Source organism: Salvelinus fontinalis, chromosome 21, assembly GCF_029448725.1.
Source record: "Salvelinus fontinalis isolate EN_2023a chromosome 21, ASM2944872v1, whole genome shotgun sequence".
NCBI classification, from domain to species: Eukaryota; Metazoa; Chordata; class Actinopteri; order Salmoniformes; family Salmonidae; genus Salvelinus; species Salvelinus fontinalis.
Window position 1 is genome coordinate 46,488,625 of NC_074685.1, and position 27,484 is coordinate 46,516,108.

At 40.3% G+C, this 27,484-nt stretch overlaps 1 protein-coding gene across 4 annotated transcripts in view; it reads left to right on the plus strand.

Moving 5' to 3' along the window:
- ppip5k2 (diphosphoinositol pentakisphosphate kinase 2) overlaps nt 1-22,946 on the plus strand; it is a 69,280-nt gene extending 46,334 nt beyond the window's left edge. For 2 of the 4 annotated variants that reach the window (XM_055875515.1, XM_055875517.1), the window contains 7 exons: nt 987-1,062; nt 3,143-3,262; nt 9,802-9,864; nt 11,356-11,376; nt 17,013-17,156; nt 17,248-17,343; nt 21,656-22,946. In XM_055875515.1, coding sequence (XP_055731490.1) covers nt 987-1,062; nt 3,143-3,262; nt 9,802-9,864; nt 11,356-11,376; nt 17,013-17,156; nt 17,248-17,343; nt 21,656-22,290 — 1,155 coding nt within the window. In that variant the 3' untranslated portion in view covers nt 22,291-22,946. The remainder of the gene's footprint in view (nt 1-986; nt 1,063-3,142; nt 3,263-9,801; nt 9,865-11,355; nt 11,377-17,012; nt 17,157-17,247; nt 17,344-21,655) is intronic. The other 2 variants (XM_055875518.1, XM_055875519.1) reach the window with 2 other exon arrangements.
- The last annotated feature ends 4,538 nt before the right edge of the window (nt 22,947-27,484 follow it).

Sequence of the window (27,484 nt, forward strand, 5' to 3'; positions counted from 1 at the left end):
TAGGCGAACATACAATGATGGACAATTTATGTTTATTTGCCTCTGACTACTTGCATTTGAGAGATTTTCCCAGAAACTCTTATCTCTCAGCCAAACTCACAGCAGGCTAGGCCAGTGCTAGAAGAAGCTTACAATTCGCTCGTTCACTCTCCCCTGTAACTACTCCCCAGGCTGTTGCTGTAAATGAGAACGTGTTCTCCGTCATCTCACCTGGTAAAATATGGATTAAATAAATACAAAATAAACACACCACTTCCTGTAATGTGGGTGTTCTGTATTTGGCCTGGTTGGTAACCCCTACTAGACAGGGGTTACCCTCCCTGGTCCTCCAGGTGAGCCATGTTAGGTGTGAGAATGGGCTCACAGTGTGCTCATTGTCTTCGCGCTCTCATGACCTTTCAATCTACTGGCACAGACCAGGATCCTGCTGTGAGGTCCGCCCCACTCCACCTCTACCTCCCTTCACCCCCCCTGAAAAAAGGGCAGAGGATCCGCTCATTTCAAGTTTGTCTAGTTTTTTTTGTCCGTGCACGAAACGGGGATATTAACATCTTGGATGGGAAAATGAGAACACCAAATTCAACTTCTTTCTTCATGTTTTGTCTTCACTTCGACTTTTTTTTTTGTTTTGACACGGATGTAATGTGTATCTTGGTTAAAGTTGTGCAGTCTTGATTGTTTGAAACCTGATTTTCTGCAAACTGTTGCCACGTCCATCCTCGTCCCTCAACTTCTGCATCTCTTCTCACCCGCTGTGTCCTCCGTAATGTCCAACCTCTCACGTGGCATGGACTTCGTGTGGCCATAGGGATGTTGCATGTTCATCTTTCTTTTCTTCTGCTGATTTAGTCTTTGTTGGCGTCTGCACTACCATTTCCCACTGCTGCTTATTAACATGTCTTTCCAGAAAAAGGCATCCGTTTGAGTGAGGTTGTGGACGAGTTTCAGTGAAATGTGGTAATATAGTTATTTTTTTCCTCCTCTAGGTTCTGTCAGAGAACAATGCCCATGCACAGCGACCTGGTAGACTATACTCTGAACACAAACTCACCCCAGGAGTAGGTAAGCATAATCACTGCTTTTAGGACCTTTGAAACAAATTAGCTCCAATTTATCACACATTATTAAGAAATGTAAAAATATGAAAATTATCTTCTTTTTTAAGAATGTGAGTTAGATGTTTCATTATATCCCTAGTTTTCAAATGTTTTAGTGTCTTCACATTACTTTAGCACAACTTCAATGTGAGGGCAAATATTGTAAGTCACTTTTTTAGGATGTCAGAATTGTTCTGTACTGTGTGTTTTTCTGCCGCATCTCAAATCTTTGCTTTGTGTTGACGGAGCCTCAAGCACCTGAAGTATCATACACTGGCTGCTCGCTTCACAATTAATGATCAATTACTGCATCTGTGATGTGGAGCTTGTTTGACCAAGTAATACTGTGAACAAGCTGTTAAGCATACTTTAGACAAAGATTTTTGCCACACAACTAATACAGTGCTGACTCAATTTCTCATACATGCTGGTAATGTCCTTAGTGACCTAAAATGTTGTAGCCACAGCAAATTCTAAGCCAAATATTAGGGATTTGTTGCTGGCTACCATTTTAGATATGGCTGTCCTACACCTTCATTCTTTTCTTTCACTTTTTTCTTCAGTTTTTATCTTTTTGTATCACTAAGTAACGCTTTGATATTACAAACTATCATGTTTGAATTGTGTTATTATTTATCTTAATTTGATCGTATTATTTGTGATGGTATCTAGTAGTTTATGCCTGTGTATCGTACCAGGTTCTTGGCTCATAATTAGCTGTGCAATGAAGATGATAGTTACGAGATACGTAGCAACTGTATAATAGCCTAGTGGTTAGAGGACAGCACATAGTTATTAACTTGCAGTGACCTGGATCAGGTTTCCCGATATCGTTGGAAATTAGGCTTTTACCAATGTTCTAACGATGCATCGTTCATAGCGACCAAAGAAGCTGTAACATGCATTACCCAAAACACAACGTGAATAACATTCGCTAAGTGCATCTTTACATTCGTTTCCCATAACACTACGTAGATAACACTCGCTAAGTGCATCTTTACATTCGTTTCCTATAACACCACGTAGATAACACTCGCTAAGTGCATCTTTACATTCGTTTCCTATAACACCACGTAGATAACACCCGCTAAGTGCATCTTTACATTCGTTTCCCGTAACACCACGTAGATAACACTTGCTAAGTGCATCTTTACATTCGTTTCCCGTAACACCACGTAGATAACGCTCGCTAAGTGTGTCGTCGGGAGCATGTGTCAATACCGAAAGGATTGAAAGAAGGCAGCGCTGATCTCTGATCAGTTTTCTCCATTCAAATTCTTACCCTCCCATTTTAGAATGAATGCGCAATAATGACGCCGGACCAGCTCATGGAGAAACTCATATGGCTGCAATAATTTGAGTCATTTTATTCTAATGGTTTACCCTATGATAATGCACTAAATCTCAGATTTGGCACATCATTGCGCACGTTTACGCATCATTTAAATATATTGAGGCACAATTACATTAGCAAACTATAACTCAATATGATTTAAATATTTAGGCCTGATAAGTAGTTTAAATGTTTTTTTTTATCCTTGCTTGGCTAGTTTGTAACAATTGCAAACTTTGTATTTGTACTGTATATTGATATTTTAAGATATTGGCGGTCAAAGATAGAATGTGTCTATGTTTAGCAGAGATATTTGTTGTGTAGGGGAGGGCAATAAATAATCAAACAACGTACTTAAATGTTATACAAGGGGTATTGAGGCAGTTGTTAAATTACAAGCATTTTGAAGTGCAAATTTAATAACAAAGGTTTTGGTCAACAGCTTGGAAATATAACATTGCTCCTAGGAAGGTTTTTTACAATTAACCCAGGTCTATAATGTCGGCCCAAAAGTTAGGAATTACACCACCCCTCCTCCCCCTCCCACAAGGCCATCCTCATGCCAAGTGACATTACTGTCATTATGTGAAGGCTCTTATGAGGCTGCACAAGGTCTTTTTGTGGCAAGAATCTCCTAGAAATGCATGCTGCATGCATTCCAATGGTGTGGACCAAATGGTTGTTGTATGTATCTTCTCTTAACTCCCACCAGGGTCTCATTGCGCTGGTCTCTTTAGCACCATGGTGCTCGGGGCTTCCTCCAGTGCACCTAACCTACAAGATTATGCTCGCGCGCACCGTAAAAAGCTGACCTCTTCTGGCTTCTTAGATGGTATGTGCAAACACGCACACACATCTTTAAAAAAAAAAAAAAAAAAAAAAAAGATGACCCCTTGCTCATTTTTTTAAAGGAATCCTGTAATTTCCTCCTGTGTATTTCAATAGGAAATATATGAATGTATTCTGACACTTTGTGTCGGTCCCTCTAATTTACCATATTGTGTTTTTGGACAGAAGCATAATTCATGTTATTGGGAGAAGAAATTGTAATCATCCATCTTTTTAGCTAATATGGTGAAGTCCATTGTTTTGGTGGTGAATTTAAGGTTTATTCATACAAAATAAGATGTATTTTCCCAGAGTTGTGCACAACGTTGCACACAGTACTGATCCCCCTCATAACTTCTTTTGATAATCAAGATCATATTAAAGTATCTTACTTTCAATTCAAATTAATTGCAGGTCAAATATTCCGGTCTCAGAAATCTTGTACTATATCGATTTAGCTAGACAATGAGGTGTGAAAATCCATTATTTCATTCATTACTAAAAAAAAATATATATATAAAAAATTACTCATGCAGACAATTTCTAATGGCTAGAATATGAACCGGACATCTGCACAGGTAACTAAGATGTAACTAAGCATACATTTTGCTTTGATTTCAAAGAGTTGCGTGTGCGAATCTCAAGTAAGGACTTGGCCCTCAATCACAGTTTACCTTCAATCAATTTAAATCATCAGTGATTATTTTTTGGGGAAATTTACTCTTTTGGAATTTGTATTACAAATACAATTTTAAAATGTAAAACTTTGTTACTGTAGCTAGCTGTAAAGCGCATATGTAGTAATATGCTTGGAAAGTAGACCACAGCTGGAGACACCTCGTTATTTTTGGGGATATGTTTTTGACACGACATGTAGCAAGTAAAAGTGTGTGAACAGTTGCTAACTATCTGTAAATATCTTAAGCTAACTGGCTAATTAACTTAGCTAGCTGGCTAACTTTGGGGCGAAACAATTAACGTATGTACAGTTGGTTAGCTACCGCACCGCTCTTTGCTAGCAATCTTAATGCTCCCTTCAAAACTAGTAAAGTGTCTCCACTTAACAACCATATTATTCAGTGTTGTGGTCCATTTCAATTCAGTCAATTATAAATTGGAATTGGTATTTCAATTTACTTCCGGAATTGACTTAATTGAAATGGAATTGACCACATCCCTGGTTTTGCCATATTACACTCTTCAAACAGTTACTTCTACAAATACTTTATTGTAATTTTGTTATGAATATTGTCGTTGAATACGTTTTTTTTGTAGTTTTCTTACGCTAGTCTTTGTAGCTCTTCTGTATTTTTATGCATTTTAGATAATCCTTTTGGATCTTTCCAGACATTTTTGATAGAGCTTTTATTAAAACAGATAGCCCTATTCCACAAAGTTTAGAAAATTATTTTTGTATTATGCTGGCAGACTGGAATAAGGTGTAGATAATAATATGTTTTGTTTTTATTTGATTGCTCACCCAGTTTTAGAACGCTACGAAGTACTACATGTTATAGCACTTTTTCACAGACTGTTTCTCTGTTATTTACATGAGCATTTGATTTCAAGCCGGAGTCATTCCACCTCCAAAAAGCACAAGAAATAGGATTTCGCCATCCACCATCTCAGATTGTTCTGAAATCATTTGTAATCATTTGTATAGTTCGAAACGGATAAGATTTGCATTCCTGAAACATTATTTTGTTGAAATACACTACGTTACCAAAAATATTTGGACACAGGCTCGTTGGACATCTCATTCCAAAAAAATGGGTATTAATATGGAGTTGGTCTCCCCTTTGCTGCTATAACAGCCTCCACTCTTCTGGGAAGGCTTTCCACTAGATGTTGGAGTATTTCTGCAGGGTCTTGCTTCCATTCAGCCACGAGCATTAGTGAGGTTGGGCACTGATGTTGGGCGATTAGGCCTGGCTCGCAGTTGGCGTTCCAATTCATCCCAAAGGTGTTTGATGGAGTTGAGGTCAGGGCTCTGTGCTGGCCAATCCAAGTTTTTTCACACTGATCTTGACAAACCATTTCTGTATGGACCTCACTTTGTGCACGGGGGCATTGTCATGCTGAAACAGGAAAGGGCCTTCCCAAAACTGTTGCCCGAACCATGAAAAACAGCCCCAGACCATTATTCCTCCTCCACCCAACTTTACAGTTGGCACTATGCAGTGGGGCAGGTAGCGTTCTGCTGGCATCCGCCAATTGCAGATTCGTCCGTCAGACTGCCAGATGGTGAAGCGTGATTCATCACTCCAGAGAAAGCGTTTCCACTGCTCCAGAGTCCAATGGGGGTGGGCTTTACACCACTCCAGCCAACAAACAAACAAAATGCCAATGTTTGTCTATGGAGATTGCATGGCTATGTGCTCGATTTTATTCACCTGTCAGCAATGGGTGTGGCTGAAATAGCCGAATCCACTCATTTGAAAGGGTATCTACATACTTGTGCAATTTGATATCTGAGCAATTAGCTAATTGATTGTACCCAAGTTGTCCATTTTATTTTATATATAGAATTCCTATAATCTTCAATAAATATAGTACCTAATATCCGATTTAGACCATAATTTTTCCTAACAATGAGTAAGACGAGGAATCCAATCAAATGGTAAAAAGCTACCCACAGACACACCACGCCGATCCCACCCCAACAACCTGTATATAGTATCAGGTCTCTGTTTGACAAGTAGTATGGATCTGCTGCTTGGACTATTGCTTATTCATCATTTGTAATGTATTCCCTGTGAATCGGGTGAATTTTGTTCTGAGAAATTGGCCATTGAAGTCGCTTGCATTGTTTACAATAAATACGTTTTGCCAACTAGATGCTGTTGTTTCTGATGCTTTTATCCACTTTGCTGGTCTCTTGTGTTTGTTAAATGGATCACAACATTTTCTTTGCAACTTTGGGTAGAAAACCAATAGCTTTTGCTCATGATGAAAATACAGCATGATCATCCTCACAATAGAAACCAGTCCTCCATGAAAGTGATTCAGTTTGTCCTTCTCTTAGGCTTAACTTGTGTCCAGGAAACGGCCCCTTTGTGTGTTTTATTCCCTTAAAAAAAAAGGTATGGATTCGTTAGACCATCCCTTTAGAACAAGCAAACCATTAGTCTACATCAATTCTAATGGTTTCAATTGTAAAAGTCCCAAACACACACTATAGTGTTTTGCAAGTGTAATGGTATTGGGCTTGGTTGGGTTTAATGGTAAATGTCACTAATCACACTAAATATTAGGGATGCAACCGTACACAGTATGTTGTCGAACCGTTCGGTACGCCCCCTATGGGGTTCAATATGCACACGTGAACCGCGGAATTATGATATGCCTGTCATTTTCCTATAATTTCCGAAACTTGCTTATTGCGCTGCAGATTACAAGCACGTTGTAAATTCAGATCCACAGAACCAGACGCGCAGCTTGTGAACAGGCAAGGCAGGCAACTGCTTGGGGCCCCAGGCCGTTAGAGGGCTCCTGAAGGCTGACAGACTTTACTCCACAGCAATGTCTCAAAAGGTGGCAACCGCAGTGACCGCAACCCCCTCCCCCTTAAACAACCAATGGACGATTTTACAATGACATCTCAGTAGGAAACTGCCCTAAAGGGGACCCATGAAGAGAGGGGAAACTAAAAAATATATATTCTCTCAGCTCCAACGTGACAATGGCTAGCGAGACAGCGAGAAGCAAATTTGAAGAGGTACCGCTGTGTGGGACAATTTTGGATTCAGCATGCAATACGATGACGAGGGTAAGAAGACCATAAACAAACAAAGTCTGTAAGCATTGCTTTGCCACTGTCAGCTAGTCGAGTGGAAACACTCTCAAACATGATGTGTCATTTACGTGGCCATCACCCGGCCGTATCCCTTGCAAGTGGAGCTGGAGCAAGGAGAGTCCACTCGTTTGCGAAAATACAACAATCTCTCACTGCTGCCTTCCAACAACAATTTGCGACAAATTCAGAAAAACGTAAAGAAATAACAAAAGCAGTGGGGGTATTCATAGCCAATGATTTGCAGCCCCATTCGGTGGTTACTGACTCGGGATTTCGTCACTTCTTTTTTTTTTTTTTTTTTTTTACTGTGTTACAATGTCCCCTTCCCGCACACATTTTAGTAGCAAAGTAATTCTCAAACTCTATGAAACATCACGGAGAGAAATTGAAAACAAATTGATACAGACATCCTATCTAGCTCTCTCCACTGATAGTTGGACCTCCAGAGGAACTCAAAGCTCCCTCACTGTGACTGTTCACTATGTACTAGATTGGGAGATGAAGAGCTACGAGTTGCAAACTCATCCCTTGTATTAGAGTCATACAAACGTACACTTTACTTAAATACAAAGATACCGAAACCGTACCGTTACCGTTGCCCACAAACTGTGATACATATCAAACTGTGGGTCTATTGTAACGTCGCATCCCTACTAAATATGGAGATGTGTTTTTCAATACAATTATTAGAAAAGAACTGCCATGCAATGGTTTATAATTTCATTAGGGTTGTCACATTTTAGTCACAAACTCATTTCTCCATCAATGTTTTGGGCTTGTATGAAAAGTCTTTGAGAATTGCATCGGGATAGCCCTCTAGCCCTCTCTGAGAGAGGCCACTTGTTAGACTGTGCAAGGAGAGTTGGGTTGAAGCTTTAGGTTTATAAGAGAAGGACAAACTGAATGGCTTTCATGGAGGACTGGCTTGAATTGTGGGGATGATCGCACACTGTATTTTCATCAAGAGCCAAATCTATTGATTTTCTACCCAATGTTGCAGAGAAAATGTTGTGTTCCGTTTAATAAACACAACCGACCAGCAAAGTGGATAAAAGGGTGCAGTAGCAGGAACAGTGGAATCTAGTGGTAAAAACCTGGTACTTTCACACTGATTTATGGTAAATAATACAAGCGATTTCAATTAATAACAGGGGGAATAAAAACATAGGCAGATTTGCAGGAAATGCATTACAAACGATGAAGAAGCAATACAACAAACCGCAGCTTCATACTACTATTCAAACGTAAGAGAAATTATACTATATACAGGTTGTTGGGGTGGGGTTGGCGCCGGGGTCCATGGGTGGCTTTTTGACCTTTTTATTGGATTACTCATGTCTTACTCAGTGATGGGAAAAGTACCCAATTATCATACTTGAGTATAAGTAAAGATACCTTAACAGAAAATGACTCGAGTAATAGTCACCCAGTAATATACTACTTGAGTAAAAGTCTAAAGGTATTTGGTTTGAAATATACTTAAGTATCGAAAGTAAATGTAATTGCTAAAATATACTTAACTATCAAAAGTAAAAGTATACATAATTTCAAATTCCTTATATTAGGCAAACCAGACGGTACGATTTTTATTTTGGGATAGCCAGAGGCACGCTCCAACACACATCATTTACAAACTATTAATTTGTGTTTAGTGAGTCCGCCAGATCAGAGACAGTAAGGATGACATGGGATGTGAATTGGACCATTTTCCTGTCCTGCTAAGCATTCAAAATGTAATGAGTACTTTTGCATGTTAGGGAAAAAGTACATTATTTTCTTTAGGTATGTAGTGAAGTAAAAGTAGTCAAATATAAATAGTGAAGTTAAAGTACAGATTCTTCCAAAAACGACTTAAGTAAAAATACTTTAAACAACTACTTAAGTACTTTACACCACTGGTCTTACTCAGTGGTAGGAAGTTTGGTCCAAATCGAATGTTGGGTACTATACTGTATTTGTTGAATATTATGTGAATCCCACAAATCAAAAGGGTAAATTTGGGTGCACTCAAATTATGAGATTAATTTAAAACAAAATAATGTTTCAGGAATGCTATTCTATCTGTTAAACTACAGAAATGATTTCAGCACTATCTGAGATGGGTATCATGGCTTTCTGAAATAAAGTAAAGTATCTGTTTGAGTCATGAAGAAAATCCACATTTCTAAAATGATGGCTGTCAAAAATAAACAGCTTTTCCTTTAGTTTGAAGCAAATTGATCAGGATCATCAAACTTTTAATTGATTAACCCAAAAACTCCAGGATTCTTTGCACAGTCACATAGAATGTATCCTATTTGTAATCATTTATAGCAGTGGAAAGATGCTGAAGCACCAGCAAGGTGAATGTAGGACAACTCGTTGGTGGAAGGCAGGTGGTGAACGTACAGAGGCTACAGTAGATGTTGTTTGGGTTGGATTCTGCCATATGCAAGGTCCAATGAAGCGTGGGACCAACAGGTGTCCATTGGCCTTTTTAGAAATGTTTCCTTCCTAACACCGACAACCCCCCCCCCCCCCCCCTCGACTTTTCATTTCTTCAGCAGATAACCATAACAATTGTTAATCTTCACAAACTTTGCTCTGGCTGAGAGAATCCCAAAAGTTAACTCACTACTAAAACAAACGCTCCGTATCCCACCCTTCTCACCTGCATGCCTTCTAATACTTGATTTCTTTTGCCTTTTCCTAACCTCTATTTCTGTTAGCTGTTGTACATTTCAGGTACCTGTTTTTCTCTTTCTCAGAGGCCACGCGTGGGTCTGCTGTAAAACGATTTTCTATCTCATTTGCGCGACACCCAACCAATGGTATGTTTGCTTTTGTTAATTAAGATGCATCCTTACCTCATCCCTGTTGTCATTTTGGTCTGGATAGAATCTTCCCTCCTCATGAGATCCTCTGCTAGCGTCAAAGCAGTGCACATGGAATGTGATCCTAAACATTGAGACTTCTGAATGCTCATGCAGCCCTCCAAGACCATGTGCTTCTTTTGTTCGCCTGAAAATTCCTCCTGTTTGTCACCCTATAGTTTAGGATTACATGGAGTTATTTTGTGACTAGCTAGACCTGTCCCCTGCTTATCTGTCCATTTTAATAGTCCCAGTGCTGTAGTTTGTTTGGTTTGAATATGGCCTTCAATTTTTTTTCTTGATGACTTTTGTTGTGTCGGAGTTGGGTGACTGTATCACAACAATGTTGCCAATCTAAATGTTCCTTTAGACGTATGGCAAATAGTTATACCGTTGATCTAGTCAAATACGATAATGCTGCTAATCTAGTCATACGGTAATGCTGCTAATCTAGTCAAATACAGTAATGCTGCTAATCTAGTCAAATACGGTAATGCTGCTAATCTAGTCATGCGGTAATGCTGCTAATCTAGTCAAGTACGGTAATGCTGCTAATCTAGTCAAGTACGGTAATGCTGCTAATCTAGTCAAGTACGGTAATGCTGCTAATCTAGTCAAGTACAGTAATGCTGCTAATCTAGTCAAAGGTAGTAATCCTGCTAGTCTATGGCAAATATAGCAATGCTTTTAGTCTATGGCAAATATAGTAATGCTGCTAATCTAGTCAAATGTAGTAATGCTGTTAATCTAGGTCACTATAGTAATGCTGTTAATCTAGGTCACTATAGTAATGCTACAAATCTAGTCAAATATAGCAATGCTGCTAATCTAGTCAAATGTAGTAATGCTGCTAATCTAGTCAAATGTAGTAATGCTGTTAATCTAGGCCACTATAGTAATGCTGTTAATCTAGGTCACTATAGTAATGCTACAAATCTAGTCAAATATAGCAATGCTGTTAATCTAGGCCACTATAGTAATGCTGTTAATCTAGGTCACTATAGTAATGCTACAAATCTAGTCAAATATAGCAATGCTGCTAATCTAGTCAAATGTAGTAATGCTGTTAATCTAGGTCACTATAGTAATGCTGCTAATCTAGGTCACTATAGTAATGCTGCTAATCTAGTCAAATGTAGTAATGCTGCTAATCTAGGCCACTTAGTAATGCTGCTAATCTAGTCAAATGTAGCTATAGTATCTATTGTACTTTTATATTTTTTTATGTAAAGGCAACTTTTTAAATCAATGTGATATCTGGGATTAATATTTTCTTACATTTGGGCTGCATAAACCTGTCAGTCACCTCAGCTTGTGGTTAACGCAGTAATTTTGATGCAACAAAATATGATTTTGTATTTAAAGTACGTTCTTTGTACATTAAACCAATTTGCACTAATTTGATCATTTTGGATTATCGTTTTTTTTCTGCTTTTCTAAATGGGTCAGTCTTTTCCGGTATGTTCTGTGGTAAGTGTTTATTATATTTAATTTACCCATTTTATATCTTGTCTGAACGTTGTTTGGTGTTTTTAGTTCATATAGATTTCTGTTGTGTATAGTTCAGCTTCCTTTTTATCTTTCTCAGTTTTCAGTCTCGACCTCCACAGTCTCTTAAACGTAGACGTCCCTGTTTTCTCCTTTCCTCAGACCCTTGGCTATGGAAATACCTTGAGTAGCTGTGTGCTTTAGTCCTGCCCCTCAGAACACTTTTGCTCATGAAAATTATATTTCTATTTGGTGCTGTTGACAGGTGCTATCTATGATAAATAATCTAAGCCACAGCCATACAGTACATGTCCTACAGTCCAAAAAGGTTTAGTATATTTATTGATAAAATATTAAGATTTGGTATCATTGTTACTGTGAATTTCAAGCATCTACAGTACCAGTCAAATGTTTGGACACACCTACTCAAGAATCTTTCTTTATTTTTACTATTTTCTACATTGTAGAATAATAGTGAAGACATCAAAACCATGAAATAACACATTGGGAATCATGTAGTAACCAAAAAAGTGTTAAACAAATCAAAATATATTTTAGGTTCTTCAAAGTAGCCACCCTTTGCCTTGCTGACAGCATTGCTCCATCTCGGCATTCTCTCAACCAGCTTTGCCTGGAATGCTTTGAGTAGGTGTGTCCAAACTTTTGACTGGTACTTTATATATTTACTTAATATACAGTTGAAGTCGGAAGTTTATATACACTTAGGTTGGAGTCATTAACTCGTTTTTCAACCACTCCACAAATTTCTTGTTAACAAACCATAGTTTTGGCAAGTCGGTTAGGACATCTACTTTGTGCATGACACAAGTAATTCTTCCAACAATTGTTTACTGACAGATTATTTCACTTATAATTCACTGTATTCCAGTGGGTCAGAAGTTTACATACAATAAGTTGACTGTGCCTTTTTAACAGCTTGGAAAATTCAAAAAAATTGTCATGGCTTTATAAGCTTCTGATGGGCTAATTGATATCATTTGAGTCAATTGGAGGTGTACCTGTGGATGCATTTCAAAGCCTACCTTCAAACTCAGTGCCTCTTTTCTTGACATCATGGGAAAATCAAAAGATATCAGCCAAGACCTCAGAAAATAAATTGTAGACCTCCACAAATCTGGTTAATCCTTGGGAGCAATTTCCAAATGCCTGAAGTTACCACGTTCATCTGTACAAACAATAGTACGCAAGTATAAACACCATGGGACCACGCAGCCGTCATACCACTCAGGAAGGAGACGCGTGCTGTCTCCTAGAGATGAACGTACTTTGGTGCGAAAAGTGCAAATCAATCCCAGAACAACAGCAAAGGAACTTGTGAACATACTGGAGGAAACGGGTACAAAAGTATCTATATCCACAGTCAAACGAGTCCTATATTGACAACCTGAAAGGCCGCTCAGCAAGGAAGAAGCCACTGCTCCAAAACCGCCATAAAAAAGCCAGACTACAGTTTGCAACTGCACATGGGGACAAAGATCGTACTTTTTGGAGAAATGTTCTCTGGTCTGATGAAACAAAAATATAACTGTTTGGCCATAATGACCATCATTATGTTTTGAGGAAAAAGGGTAAGGCTTGCAAGCCGTAGAACACCATCCCAACCGTGAAGCACGGGGGTGGCAGCGTCATGTTGTGGTGGTGCTTTGCTGCAGGAGGGACTGGTGCACTTCACAAAATAGGTGGCATCATGAGGTAGGAAAATGATGTGGATATATTGAAGCAACATCTCAAGATATGAGTCAGGAAGTTAAAGCTTGGTCGCAAATGGGTCTTCCAAATGGACAATGACCCCAAGCATACTTCCAAAGTTGTGGCAAAATGTCTTAAGGACCACAAAGTCAAGGTATTGGAGTGGCCATCACAAAGCCTTGGCCTCAATCCTATAGAACATTTGTGGGCAGAACTGAAAAAGCGTGTGCGAGCAAGGTTGTCTACAAACCTGACTCAGTTACAGCAGCTCTGTCAGGAGGAATGGGCCAAAATTCACCCAACTTACTGTGGAAGGCTACCCGACACGTTTGACCCAAGTTAAACAATTTAAAGGCAATGCTACCAAATACTAATTGAGTGTAAGTAAACTTCTGACCCACTGGGAATGTGATGAAATAAATCATTCTCTCTACTATTATTCTAACATTTCACATTCTTAAAATAAAGTGGTGATCCTAACTGACCTAAAACATAGAATTTTAACTAGGATTAAATGTCAGGAATTGTGAAACTGAGTTTAAATGTATTTGGCTAAAGTGTATGTAAACTTCCGACTTCAACTGTATATTTCTTGTTATAGGGAAAATTAGAAGTTTAATAAGAAAGGGGGATGAACCAATCTATACCTTTTCCTGAGGGATCATATAGTGTAACTACTGTGTTATACATCCCTGCAAATAATATCTTCACATTTGGCCAACAAATAAGGTTTTATTGCTAAAGGAACTTTGTTCAAATCTAATATTTTTTATATCAATTTACATCGTATCTCAAAATGTGTCTTTCTACAGAGTACTGAGGTTTTTCATCCATGGTGTGTTAGACTCATTGGGGAGGGGGGGTATTCATACAAATAAATTTGGTTATTACTTAAAATAATAAGCTCAATTGAGTTTAGTTATATATTTAGCAAACATATTTTGTTCTATGAATTGCCTCAATGACATGCAAATGGGGAAGATTTTGATGCTGTTATTAGTGATCATAAAAATGTCCCCTTTTGCCCTCCGTTGTATTAACCAGAGAAGCCATGCTCATTGTAACATACTAACCGAAAAATGTTTTCTGCATCATCACCTTTGTCTGCAGTGTCTCAGACACACTTATTTGTGCTTTGGTGTTACTGTAATGCCTAAATATTATTTTCTCAGTTACTTGTTACCTTCTCAGCTGTCAAATTCGACATACTTTGGAAACTGAATCTACCACAGCTTTTTGTCGTGAAAATACACACTAATGTTAAAAACCTGAAGTATTATTTATATATTAATGCAATAATTTTGAAAATAAGTATATCTAACCAATTCCAATTGTATACAGTGCATTCGGGAAAGTATTCAGACCCCTTGACTTTTTACACATATTGTTACGTTACAGCCTTATTCTAAAATGTATTTAAATGTTTTCCCCTTCATCAATCTACACAATACCCCATGATGACAAAGCAAAAACAGGTTTTTAGACATTTTTGCAAATATATTAAAAAGAAAAAACGGAAATATTACATTTACATAAGTATTCAGACCCTTTACTCAGTACTTTGTTGAAGCACCTTTGACAGTGATTACAGCCTAGTCTTCTTGGGTATGACGCTACAAGCTTGGCACACCTGTATTTGGGGAGTTTCTCCCATTCTTCTCTGCAGATCCTTTCAAGCTCTGTCATGTTGGAAGGGGAGCGTCGCTGCACAGCTATTTTCAGGTCTCTCCAAAGATGTTCAATCGGGTTAAAGTACAGGCTTGGCCTAGGCCGCTCAAGGACTCCTGCATTGTCTTGGCTGTGTGCTTAGGGGGGTTGTCCTTTTGGAAGGTGAACCTTAGCCCCAGTCTGAGGTCATGAGCGCTCTGGAGTAGGTTTTCATAAAGAATATCTCTCTTTCATCAAGGATCTCTTCATCAAGGATCTCTCTGTACTCCGTTCATCCTTCCCTCAATCTTGACTAGGCTCCCAGTCCCTGCTGCTGAAAAGCAGATGCTGCCACCGCCATGCTTCACCGTAGAGATGGTGCCAGGTTTCCTCCAGATGTGACGCTTGGCATTCAGGCCAAAGAGTTCAATCTTGGTTTCATCAGACCAGAGAATCTTGTTCCTCATGGTCTGAGAGTCTTTGCGTGCCTTTTGGTAAACTCCAAGCCGACTATCATGTGCCTTTTACTGAGGAGTGGCTTCCATCTGGTCACTCTACCATAAAGGCCTGATTGGTGGAGTGCTGCAGAGATGGTTGTCCTTCTGGAAGGTTCTCCCATCTCCACAGAGGAACTCTGGAGTGCTGCCTGAGTGACCATCGGGTTCTCGATCACCTCCCTGACCAAGGCTCTTTGCTCAGTTTGGCCGCGCGACCAGCTCTTGGGAGAGTCTTAGTGGTTCCAAACTTCATCCATTTAAGAATGATGGCGGCCACTGGGGACCTTCTATGCTGCAGAAATGTTTTGGTACCCTTCCCCAGATCTGTTCTTTGACACAATCCTGTCCCGGAGCTCTACGGACAATTCCTTTGACCTCATGCCTTGGTTTTTGCTCTGACATGCACTGTCAACTGTGCTGACCTTATATAGACAGGTATGTGCCTTTCCAAATGTTTTCCAATCAATTGAATTTACCGCTGGTGGACTCCAATCAAGTTGTAGACACTTCTCAAGGGTGATAAATGGAAACAGGAAGCACCTGAGCTCAATTTTGAATCACATAGCAAAGAGTCTGAACACTTATGTAAATAAGGTATTTCTGTTTGTTATTTTGAATACATTTTTTTTTTTTTAAATCTAGCAACCTGTTTTCGCTTTGTCATTATGAGGTATTGTGTGTAGATTGAGGACTTTTTTTTAAATTTAATACATTTTTGGTTTAAGGCTGTAATGTAACACAATGTGGGAATAGTCAAGGGGTCTGAATTCACTGTATTACCCACAGTCACTAATCGATTACCACTTAAGAATAATGCTAGAGCCGCCAAAGAGCAAGCCAAGTGGACAAAGAGATGAAACCAGAAAAAAGAAAGTAGCCCCATATTATTTTGTATGTATTGTCATTTCTAAAATGTCTAAAATAGTTGCCATGTACATTAATGCCATTTTCTTACATTATGGTATTTTATTAAATGTGCATTATGCAGATATCGCTCCACCATTTCCTGGTTGCTAAAATTCTAATAGTTCTCCTAATTTCAGTTTATGGCAAAACAAGCAATGTATAGAGAATCATTGTACCATCTAAACCGCTGTCAATAACCAAAAATATTGTATTTTCAGCTTGTTTGAAGCTGGTGTACAAAACGGAAAGTTAAAACATGCAAAAATGTAACTTAAGAACAGGAATCATACAAATGGCACACAGAACAGATCTACCGCTTCTCGCTTTCCAATGAGAGTGATAGATCTATAACTCATATTTTTATGCAAATTTCATCAGGTTGCCCAAAATGTTATAACTTGTAGCTTTTAAATCAAACGTATTTTTTTTTTTTTAAAGAGTTTTCTCCTGAACGATATTGTGGTGTTTGTTAGACCACTTTGTTCAATCTCGCCACAACGTCCATCAAATGCTTTAGGGCTATATAAACCAAACTGTAATCCCAACTAGGTTAAGTTAACATTCACTCTTGTGTTTCTTCTCATCCTGGCTGTGACAGTCGTGATGGGTATTGCTTTCAGTGGGATATACTTTGTGTCATACATCTGCCTGCATCCTACAGTATTCACCTCAATCAGATCTGATTTTTGTCGGTAGTCTTTTATTTTGTTTGCTGTCACTTGGAGATAATGGAAGCATTGTGATTTTTTTGTCTGCCGATTTTCAAATAATACAATGTTCTCTGTTATGAGTCTCCGGAGGGCTTGTAGTGTTCTCCGTATTGTCGGCTTATCATCTGGAGGCGTTTCCACCCTCTAGGTTTTGAGCTGTACTCCATGGTTCCGTCCATATGCCCCCTGGAGACCCTGCACAACTCGCTGTCGCTGAAACAGATAGACGACTTCCTGGCTTCCATCGCTGCGTCCCATGAGTCACTCCTGGACATCTCTGCCTCCTCCCCAGGTACGTATCGCTGCTCATCGTACAGTACAAATTATCAGCGGTAATTTGTTGCCGCTCGCATCTCAATGTCTTTTTTTTTTGTGTTCGACAGCTGCGAAGAAAACTCCTTTGAACACTTACACTCCTGCAAAGATATTGCCCTGCCCTTTCACGCAAGGCAAGAAAAATGTGGACAAGGCTGTAACTGGTAAACGATTTAGTGTTGATTACCCATCACTTGCTATAGTAGTACTGTAACTAATAGGCTTGCTCTGTTTATGTACTCTTTATTTGACCATTCTTTGGGCTATTCCAGCACTATAGATGTGACATAAGTAATAAAGCAAATACGCTTTTTGCTCCTGAGTGGTGCAGTGGTCTGCGGCACTACTTCTCAGTGCTAGAGGCGTCACTACAGACCCTGGTTTGATTTCAGGCTGTATCACAACCGGCCGTGATTGGGTGTCCCATAGGGCGGGGCGCAATTGGCACAGCGTCGTCCGGGTTTGGCCAGGGTAGGCCGTCACTGTAAATAAGAATTTGTTCTTAACTGACTTGCCTAGTTAAATAAATAAAAAATGGATGTGACATGAAATGTACAAGATTTCAGGGGAGACTGAACTTATTAGAAAAAAGTCTGAGTTTGTACGTCTTTTAGAATGAAAGGCTTGACTGAACACAAAAACAAAAATGTTGAAAAGATTGTCTTGCATTATGACTTTGGAGAGGAGAAGTGACGATTATGGATGTGACACTCTCCGTTATGGATGTGACACTGAAACAGTCAGATTTCTTGATCAAAATCTATCGTACTGTAACACAAGTGTTGTCATCTGGAATGTTTTTTAGAATGTCAACAGAAGTGGAACTACATAATTATGGTACAGAATACTGAATAGTATTCTGCACCATAGGCTAATAATGCAAGGCAACACTCCGAACAGAGTATTTCAATAAAAAATAAAATAAAAATAATAATAATAATAATCAATGACCATTACTAGTTGAATGTAGACATGAGATTATTTTTTATTCTATAAAAAAAAAAAAAAAATCTTAAGGGTGGATCAGCTTTAATATTGCGGATAGATTGTAGCTTCCATCAAAGTAATTGTCTGCATAATTTCCAATCTCCCATATATTTTCGGGGTGAATATATTTATATATACACTACCGTTCGAACGTTTGGGGTCACTTAGAAATGTCCTTGTTTTTGAAAGAAAAGCAATTTTTTTTTGTCCATTTTAAAATAACATCAAATTGATCAGAAATACAGTGTAGACATCGTTAATGTTGTAAATGACTATTGTAGCTGGAAACTGCAGATTTTTTTATGGAATATCTACATAGGGGTTACAGAGGCCCATTATCAGCAACCATCACTCCTGTGTTCAAATGGCACATTGTGTTAGCTAATCCAAGTTTATCATTTTAAAAGGCTAATTGATCATTAGAAAACCCTTTTGTAATTATTTTAGCACAGCTGAAAACTGTTGTTCTGATTTAAAGAAGCAATACAACTGGCCTTCTTTAGACTAGTTGAGTATCTGGAGCATCAGCATTTGTGGGTTCGATTACAGGCTCAAAATGGCCAAAAACAAAGAACTTTCTTCTGAAACTCGTCAGTCTATTCTTGTTCTGAGAAATTAAGGCTATTCCATGCGAGAAATTGCCAGGAAACTGAAGAACTCGTACAACGCTGTGTACTACTCCCTTCACAGAACAGTGCAAACTGCCTCTAACCAGATTGAAAGAGGAGTTGGAGGCCCCGGTGCACAACTGAGCAAGAGGACAAGTACATTAGCGTGTCTAGTTCGAGAAACAGATGCCTCCCACAAGTCCTTAACTGGCAACTTCATTAAATAGTACCCGCAAAACACCAGTCTCAACGTCAACAGTGAAGAGGTGACTCAGGGATGCTGGCCTTCTAGGCAGAGTTGCAAAGAAAATCTCAGACTGGCCAATAAAAAGAAAAGATTAAGATGGGCAAAAGAACAGACACCGGACAGAGGAACTCTGCCAGCATCCCGGATTTCTATTTGCCATATATTTTTCAACTGTACTGTGATGTTTCACTAAAGTTCTGAACCTTTCTATTCTCATAGTTTCTACAGATTGTAAATTAAAGATAAACATTTTTGCTAAAATAATTCTTATATTATTGATCGATTGACTAACTATTCAAATCACCCTGTATTGCTATCTGCAGCGTTAGCTCTAGGTAAATGTTGCATTTCTTCAGCCATTCCTAGACATGTGACCAAAAATGAGCTACATATGGACAATACCAAAATAAATGATCTAATGACTCTGCCTCCTTGCAGCAAAATCTGCAGAGCTGGGAAGGTTGTATCCCCTATATAAACTCAGCAAAAAAAGAAACGTCCTCTCACTGTTAACTGCGTTTATTTTCAGCAAACTTGACATGTGTAAAGATTTGTATGAACATATCAAGATTCAACAACTGAGACATAAACTGAACAAGTTCCACAGACAGGTGACTAACAGAAAAGGAATAATGTGTCCCTGAACAAAGTGGGGGTGTCAAAAGTAACAGTCAGTATCTGGTGTGGCCACCAGCTGCATTAAGTACTGCAGTGCATCTCCTCTTAATGGACTCAACCAGATTTGCCAGTTCTTGCTGTGAGATGTTACCTCACTCTTCCACCAAAGCACCTGCAAGTTCCTGGACATTTCTGGGGGGAATGGCCCTAGCCCTCACCCTCCGATCTAACAGGTCCCAGACGTGCTCAATGGGATTGAGATCCGGGGTCTTCGCTGGCCATGGCAGAACACTGACATTCCTGTCTTGCAGAAAATCACGCACAGAATGAGGAGTATGGCTGGTGGCATTGTCATGCTGGAGGGTCATGTCAGGATGAGCCTGCAGGAAGGGTACCACGAGGGAGGAGGATGTCTTCCCTGTAATGCACAGTGTTGAGATTGCCTGCAATGACAAGCTCAGTCTGATGCTGTGACACACCGCCCCAGACCATGACGGACCCTCCACCTCCAAATCGATCCCGCTCCAGAGTACAGGCCTCGGTGTAACGCTCATTCCTTCGACTATAAACCAGAATCCGACCATCACCCCTGGTGAGACAAAACCGCGACTCGTCAGTGAAGAGCACTTTTTGCCAGTCCTGTCTGGTCCAGCGACGGTGGGTTTGTGCCCATTGGCGACGTTGTTGCCGGAGATGTCTGTTGAGGACCTGCCTTAGAATAGGCCTACAAGCCCTCAGTCCAGCCTCTCTCAGCCTATTGCGGACAGTCTGAGCACTGATGGAGGGATTGTGCATTCCTGGTGTAACTCGGGCAGTTGTTGCGATCCTGTAACTGTCCCGCAGGTGTGATGTTCAGATGTACCGATCCTGTGCAGGTGTTGTTACACGTAGCCGATGAGCAGGGATCCTGGGCAACCTTCTTTTGTTTTTTTTCAGAGTCAGTAGAAAGGCCTTTTTAGTGTCCTAAGTTTTCATAACTGTGACCTTAATTTGCTTACCGTTTTAAGCTGTTAGTGTCTTAATGACCGTTCCACGTTCATTAATTGTTTATGGTTCATTGAACAAGCATGGGAAACAGTGTTTAAACACTTTACAATGAAGATCTGTGAAGTTATTTGGATTTTTACGAATTATCTTTGAAAGACAGTGTCCTTATAAAGGGACGTTTCTTTTTTTTTGCTGAGTTTATATAACATCCTGTTGGTTGTAATGATTTATATTGAAAAAATCCAAAGTTTTGAATCAGGCGTCGTTTTGTATGTCAATTCATAAACCCTGTGCCATGGAATTGGTACATCGAATCTCTTCCCAACTATTTAGCAATTTATATTGCACAGCTGTCAGAGTTCCTTACTTTTTCCCCCTTTCACTTGCCTCTTCCATTTTTTGCAGTCATGCTGCAATTAGTTGGTTGTAATAGACATGAGATTATTTGTATTACACCTTTTCTGAAATATTGTGTTAAAATAGACATATGCAAATTAAGCTATTTGGTATTTTGGGGGGGATCCCCACTAGCTGTTGGAAAAGCAGCAGCTACTCTTCCTGGGGTCCACACAAAACATGAAACATGACATAATACAGAACATTAATAGACAAGAACAGCTCAAGGACAGAACTATATCAATTTTAAAAAGGCACACGTAGCCTACATATCAATACATACACAAACTATATAGGTCAAATGGGGGAGAGGCGATGTGAGGTTTTGCTTTATCTGTTTTTTGACGTGGGCCTACTGTTAGTCTGCACTCCAAAATATTTTCTTTAAACAGGATAATTAGGAACGTAGTTTCATTCTGAAATGATTGACAATTTTTTTCTCAGGTTGACCTTCCGCTGGAACCTTTTTCCTTATTATTCAGTCACAATGTTCTTGTGAATGGAGAATGCCAAGTTGAAACATCTGAAAGCTCAGTAACAGCTGGAGATTAAGTCTACAATTTGAGATGAACTGAAGTCCATTTCACCAGCGGGGTGAGCTATGCTCATTGCGCTTCCTTTTCTCCTTCACAGGGATCAGCTCATCGCCCACCAAAGATCCCCGGTCTGGCCCTGCCGACCCTTCCCCAAACGCTGCAGCCGGGGATAAAGCATCCCAGCCGTCCCCTTCTCAGCCCACCACAGAAAGCCAAGCAGCCCTGAAATCCTCCTCTGAGGACCTGGAACCTCCTGCTGGACTCTCAGCCACCCAGAACCCAGCAACTCAACACGCCTACAAAGACAAACTGGAAGCCTCAACCCCTGACAAATGGGTCAAGCAGACTCTGCAACATGATGCCCAAAGTTGCAAAGTGCCACCACAAACCCAGAGTGGTGACGTGTCACCACAATCCCCTGCCCAAGGTGCACCAAGTGGCAAAGTCCCTTCAAAGAAACCTACCCAAGATAACCTGACTTGTAAAATGTCCCCACACTCACCTTCCAAAGAAATCCAGAGTGGTAAAGTGTTAACACAAACGTTAACCCAGGATGCACCAAGTGGTAAAATAACACCACAAGCCCCTTCCCTAGACCCCACAGAAAAGGGGTCCAAGACTTCACCCCATGACAAAGTTCACCAGGGACTGAATTCTAAAGATACTTTTGGAGAAGGTGCCATGTCTTTGACCACCAGCAAGGAAAGGGAGGCAAAGCTGGACTCCAAATAAACAAATGTTCTGTTCAAGGTCAAAACAGTGTTGCAATTGTTACATAATTAGAATTAGATTAACCAGAAATCACAATCTCGTCTAGACCAGGGTTATTTGTTACAAAATGTTACTATTTTAGCTGAGTTTACAACATGATATTTTCATGAAGTTTCAATGTTTCTGGGGAGGGTGTCACTGTTGCACAGTGTGTGTAAAAGGCACACTTACCTAAGACATGCAATGTGTTTGTGATTGTCTCTGCTACTGTATGACTGCTTCCTATTTGATTCACCTGTTGCTAGCGTCTTGTATATTTTAATGTAATGCCGATGTATAGAATTTAAATGTTGAATATTCTGCTGCCTACATCTCGCTGGATTCCAGAACTGAGACTAATGGAATGGATGTTCTGGCTCATCTTGAGCCTGCAAGGTCCAAGCTATGTTTTTAAAGGGTCAGATAAAATATACCTGTTTCCTGTACAGGGTACATATGTTTTTCACCTATATTTTCTGAGCTTGCACTTCATTTGCCATTCATGAAACTGGAATCGGAAGTGTCTGCCTTGTGCACACTATAATGACCATCGTGTTCACTCTTTATTACATTGTAATCAAACATAATTGTTGTGTGTATATATATATATTCAGAATAAAAATTCAGGGAAAATCCTACTCTTTGGTTTTAACTGTCACTTTATTAGTTCTTTACTACAAGCTGTACTTGTTGTTGTGCAACAACTGTCATTAATGGGTCTATTTGTCTGTGAAAAGCATTCTATTTTTTTGGTATGAGAGGTACAATTATGGAAATATTCCTCTAGATAATGTTATTCCCACAGTATATATGTGTTAGTAGGGGAAACAAGATTACACTGTATTACACAAAACATTTAGCAGGCCTATACATTGGAGTAATGATGACAGTTAAGGTGTGAAAGGTAAAGGATATGGGAGATGATCAGACCTGGGCTCAATCTGTATTTGATTATTTGTTATTTAAATACTCACACCAAAATAATGTGGCCTGAATCAAGTACACTGCTCAAAAAAATAAAGGGAACACTTAAACAACACAATGTAACTCCAAGTCAATCACACTTCTGTGAAATCAAACTGTCCACTTAGGAAGCAACACTGATTGACAATAAATTTCACATGCTGTTGTGCAAATGGAATAGACAACAGGTGTAAATTATAGGCAATTAGCAAGACACCCCCAATAAAGGAGTGATTCTGCATGTGGTGACCACAGACCACTTCTCAGTTCCTATGCTTCCTGGCTGATGTTTTGGTCACTTTTGAATGCTGGCGGTGCTCGCACTCTAGTGGTAGCATGAGACGGAGTCTACAACCCACACAAGTGGTGCAGCTCATCCAGGATGGCACATCAATGCAAGCTGTGGCAAGAAGGTTTGCTGTGTCTGTCAGCGTAGTGTCCAGAGCATGGAGGCGCTACCAGGAGACAGGCCAGAACATCAGGAGACGTGGAGGAGGCCGTAGGAGGGCAACAACCCAGCAGCAGGACCGCTACCTCCGCCTTTGAGCAGGAGGAGCACTGCCAGAGCCCTGCAAAATGACCTCCAGCAGGCCACAAATGTGCATGTGTCAGCATATGGTCTCACAAGGGCTCTGAGGATCTCATCTCGGTACCTAATGGCAGTCAGGCTACCTCTGGGGAGCACATGGAGGGCTGTGCGGCCCTACAAAGAAATGCCACCCCACACCATGACTGACCCACCGCCAAACCGGTCATGCTGGAGGATGTTGCAGGCAGCAGAACGTTCTCCACGGCGTCTCCAGACTCTGTCACGTCTGTCACATGTGCTCAGTGTGAACCTGCTTTCATCTGTGAAGAGCACAGGGCGCCAGTAGCAAATTTGCCAATATTGGTGTTTTCTGGCAAATGCCAAACGTCCTGCACGGTGTTGGGCTGTAAGCACAACCCCCACCTGTGGACGTTGGGCCCTCATACCACCCTCATGGAGTCTGTTTCTGACCGTTTGAGCAGACACATGCACATTTGTGGCCTGCTGGATGTCATTTTGCAGGGCTCTGGCAGTGCTCCTCCTGCTCAAAGGCGGAGGTAGCGGTCCTACTGCTGGGTTGTTGCCCTTCTACGGCCTCCTCCACGTCTCCTGATGTACTGGCCTGTCTCCTGGTAGCGCCTCCATGCTCTGGACACTACGCTGACAGACACAGCAAACCTTCTTGCCACAGCTCGCATTGATGTGCCATCCTGGATGAGCTGCACTACCTGAGCCACTTGTGTGGGTTGTAGACTCCGTCTCATGCTACCACTAGAGTGAAAGCACCGCCAGCATTCAAAAGTGACCAAAACATCAGCCAGGAAGCATAGGAAATGAGAAGTGGTCTGTGGTCACCACCTGCAGATACACTCCTTTATTGGGGTTGTCTTGCTAATTGCCTATAATTTCTACCTTTTGTTTATTCCATTTGCACAACAGCATGTGAAATTTATTGTCAATCAGTGTTGCTTCCTAAGTGGACAGTTTGATTTCACAGAAGTGTGATAGACTTGGAGTTACATTGTGTTGTTTAAGTGTTCCCTTTATTTTTTTGAGCAGTGTACTTCTATTGGAAGTATTTTCTAATCATTTCCTATAAATATCCTACTGCTTAAAAGTATTTTCCAATACTTATTTAAAATACCTTGGTTAAATGCATCGGAGTGTATTTAAGTCAGCGTATTTGAGTATTTCCAATATTAATAATTTACATTTAGCAGACACTTTTAGCCAAAGCGACTTCGTCATGCATGCATTCATTTTATGTATGGGTGGTCCCGGGAATATTCAACTATTTGTCTTTTCAAAATAAATCTAAATATCAAAGTACTTAACCCCAAATGTCTTTGAAAGTAATTGATACCCTAAATCAGGAATCATCAACTAGATTCAGCCATGGGCCAATTTTGATGTTGAGCGGATGGTCGGTGGTCCGGAACTTAATAATAAAATAATAAATTTGAACTGACCGCAAAGAAGCCTAAACCGATAATACATAATCATTTCAAACCTTGATTACATTTGGGAGCATTGTTCTGCGGAAACATTGTCCTGCCATCTTTCACACGGGACGTTAAAACGGGTGTCCTGACTCTGTGGTCATTCAAAATCCCATAGAGCTTATTGTAAGAGTAAGGGTGTTCACACCGGTGGCATGGGTAAATTCCCAACCTGGCCACATTCCATCATGGCCACCTAATCATCCCCCTCATTCCTAATTGGCATAGATCACTCCTCACCTCTCCACCTGAGAGCTGATGTGTGGTGAACGTTCTGGCACAAAAATGGTCGTCGTGCATCACTGAGGTGGGTGCTACACAATTGATGGTGGATGAGGTGAGTTTGCAAAGTGCTTTGAGTACCTCAGTTAGTAGAAAAGTGCTATATAAACCCAATCGATTATTATTTGTATACCGCAGCATTCGGAAAGTATTTAGACCCCTTGACTTCTTCCACATTTTGTTACGTTACAGCCTTATTCTAAAAAGGATTGAATCGTTTTTTTCTCCTCAATCTACATACGATACCCCATAATGTCTAAGCAAAAACAGTTTCTTAGAAATGTAGCAAATTTATTTTTTTAAATATATAAAATTATTCAGACCCTTTACGCAGTACTTTGTTGAAGCATCTTTGGCAACGTCAAGTCAGCAAAGGAACTAAGGTTACTCATAGTGTTGACACAAGTGCGTCTCATGTAAAACCCTTGGGGTACAGATACCGTGAGAACAAGGTTCAAGGAAGATGAGACCATTGAGTCCAGCTGACATTAGTTAGCTAGTGAGTAGGAGACCACAGCATAGCTATTTGCCAGCTTTAGGTAGCTAGCTCCAAAGAAACTCAGATTGCAAGGAAAGTATTCAGACCCCTTCCCTTTTTCCACATTTTGTTACATTACAGCCTTATTCTAAAGTGGATTTTTAAAAAAATAAAAAAAAATCCCATCAGTCTACACACAATACTCCATAATGGAAGAAGTTTGGAAACACCAATACTCTTCCTAGAGCTGGCCGCCCGGCAAAACGGCGCAATCGGGGGAGAAGGGCCTTGGTCAGGGAGGTGACCAAGAACCCGATGGTCTCTCTGACAGAGCTCCAGAGTTCCTCTGTGGAGACTAGAGAACCTTCCAGAAGACAACCATATCTGCAGCACTCCACCAATCAGGCCTTTATGGTAGAGTGGCCAGACAGAAGCCACTCCTCAGTAAAAAGTACATGACAGCCCGCTTGGAGTTTGCCAAAAAGGCACCTAAAGGACTCTTAGACCATGAGAAACCAGATTATCTGGTCTGATGAAACCAAGATTGAACTATTTGGCCTGAATGCCAAGCGTTACGTCTGCAGGAAACCTGGCACCATCCCTACGGTGAAGCATAGTGGTTGTGAGCATCATGCTGTGGGGATGTTTTTCAGCGGTAGGGACTGGGAGACTAGTCAGGGTTGAGGGAAAGATGAATGGAGCAAAGTACAGAGAGATCCTTGATGAAAACCTGTTCCAGAGCGCTAAGGACCTCAGACTGGGGTGAAGGTTCACCTTCCAACAGGACAATGCAGGAGTGGCTTCTCTTTCTGCCGTGGCCATATTTCTGACCAGTTCCATCTTTTCCATGAAAGAGTCAAGAAATCCGGGCTTCAAAATAAAATAATCCCATATTTTAGATCATTTTTGAAAACATGCAGTCCAATAAATTAATCCTCTTGTAAGAGCAAAATGCAATATTTATTCTTACTTAGATGGTAGGATACATTTTTTCTGCAGAAATCTGATAGTGGAAGGACTGTTGTGGTACATCTGTATTCCAAGTTGTTTTATCTCCATGGAGAACCTCCGCCCTCTCTTATTTCTCTGCACACTACTCTGTAGTTTGAAGAAGTCCTTTAGATGTGGAGGTAGGGACTCCATGGCCTCCAACTCTGTAGTTTGAAGAAGTCCTTTAGATGTGGAGGTAGGGACTCCATGGCCTCCAACCCTGTAGTTTGAAGAAGTCCTTTAGATGTGGAGGTAGGGACTCCATGGCCTCCAACCCTGTAGTTTGAAGAAGTCCTTTAGATGTGGAGGTAGGGACTCCATGGCCTCCAACCCTGTCGTTTAAAGAAGTCCTTTAGATGTGGAGGTAGGGACTCCATCGCCTCCAACCCTGTAGTTTTAAGAAGTCCTTTAGATGTGGAGGTAGTGTCTCTATGG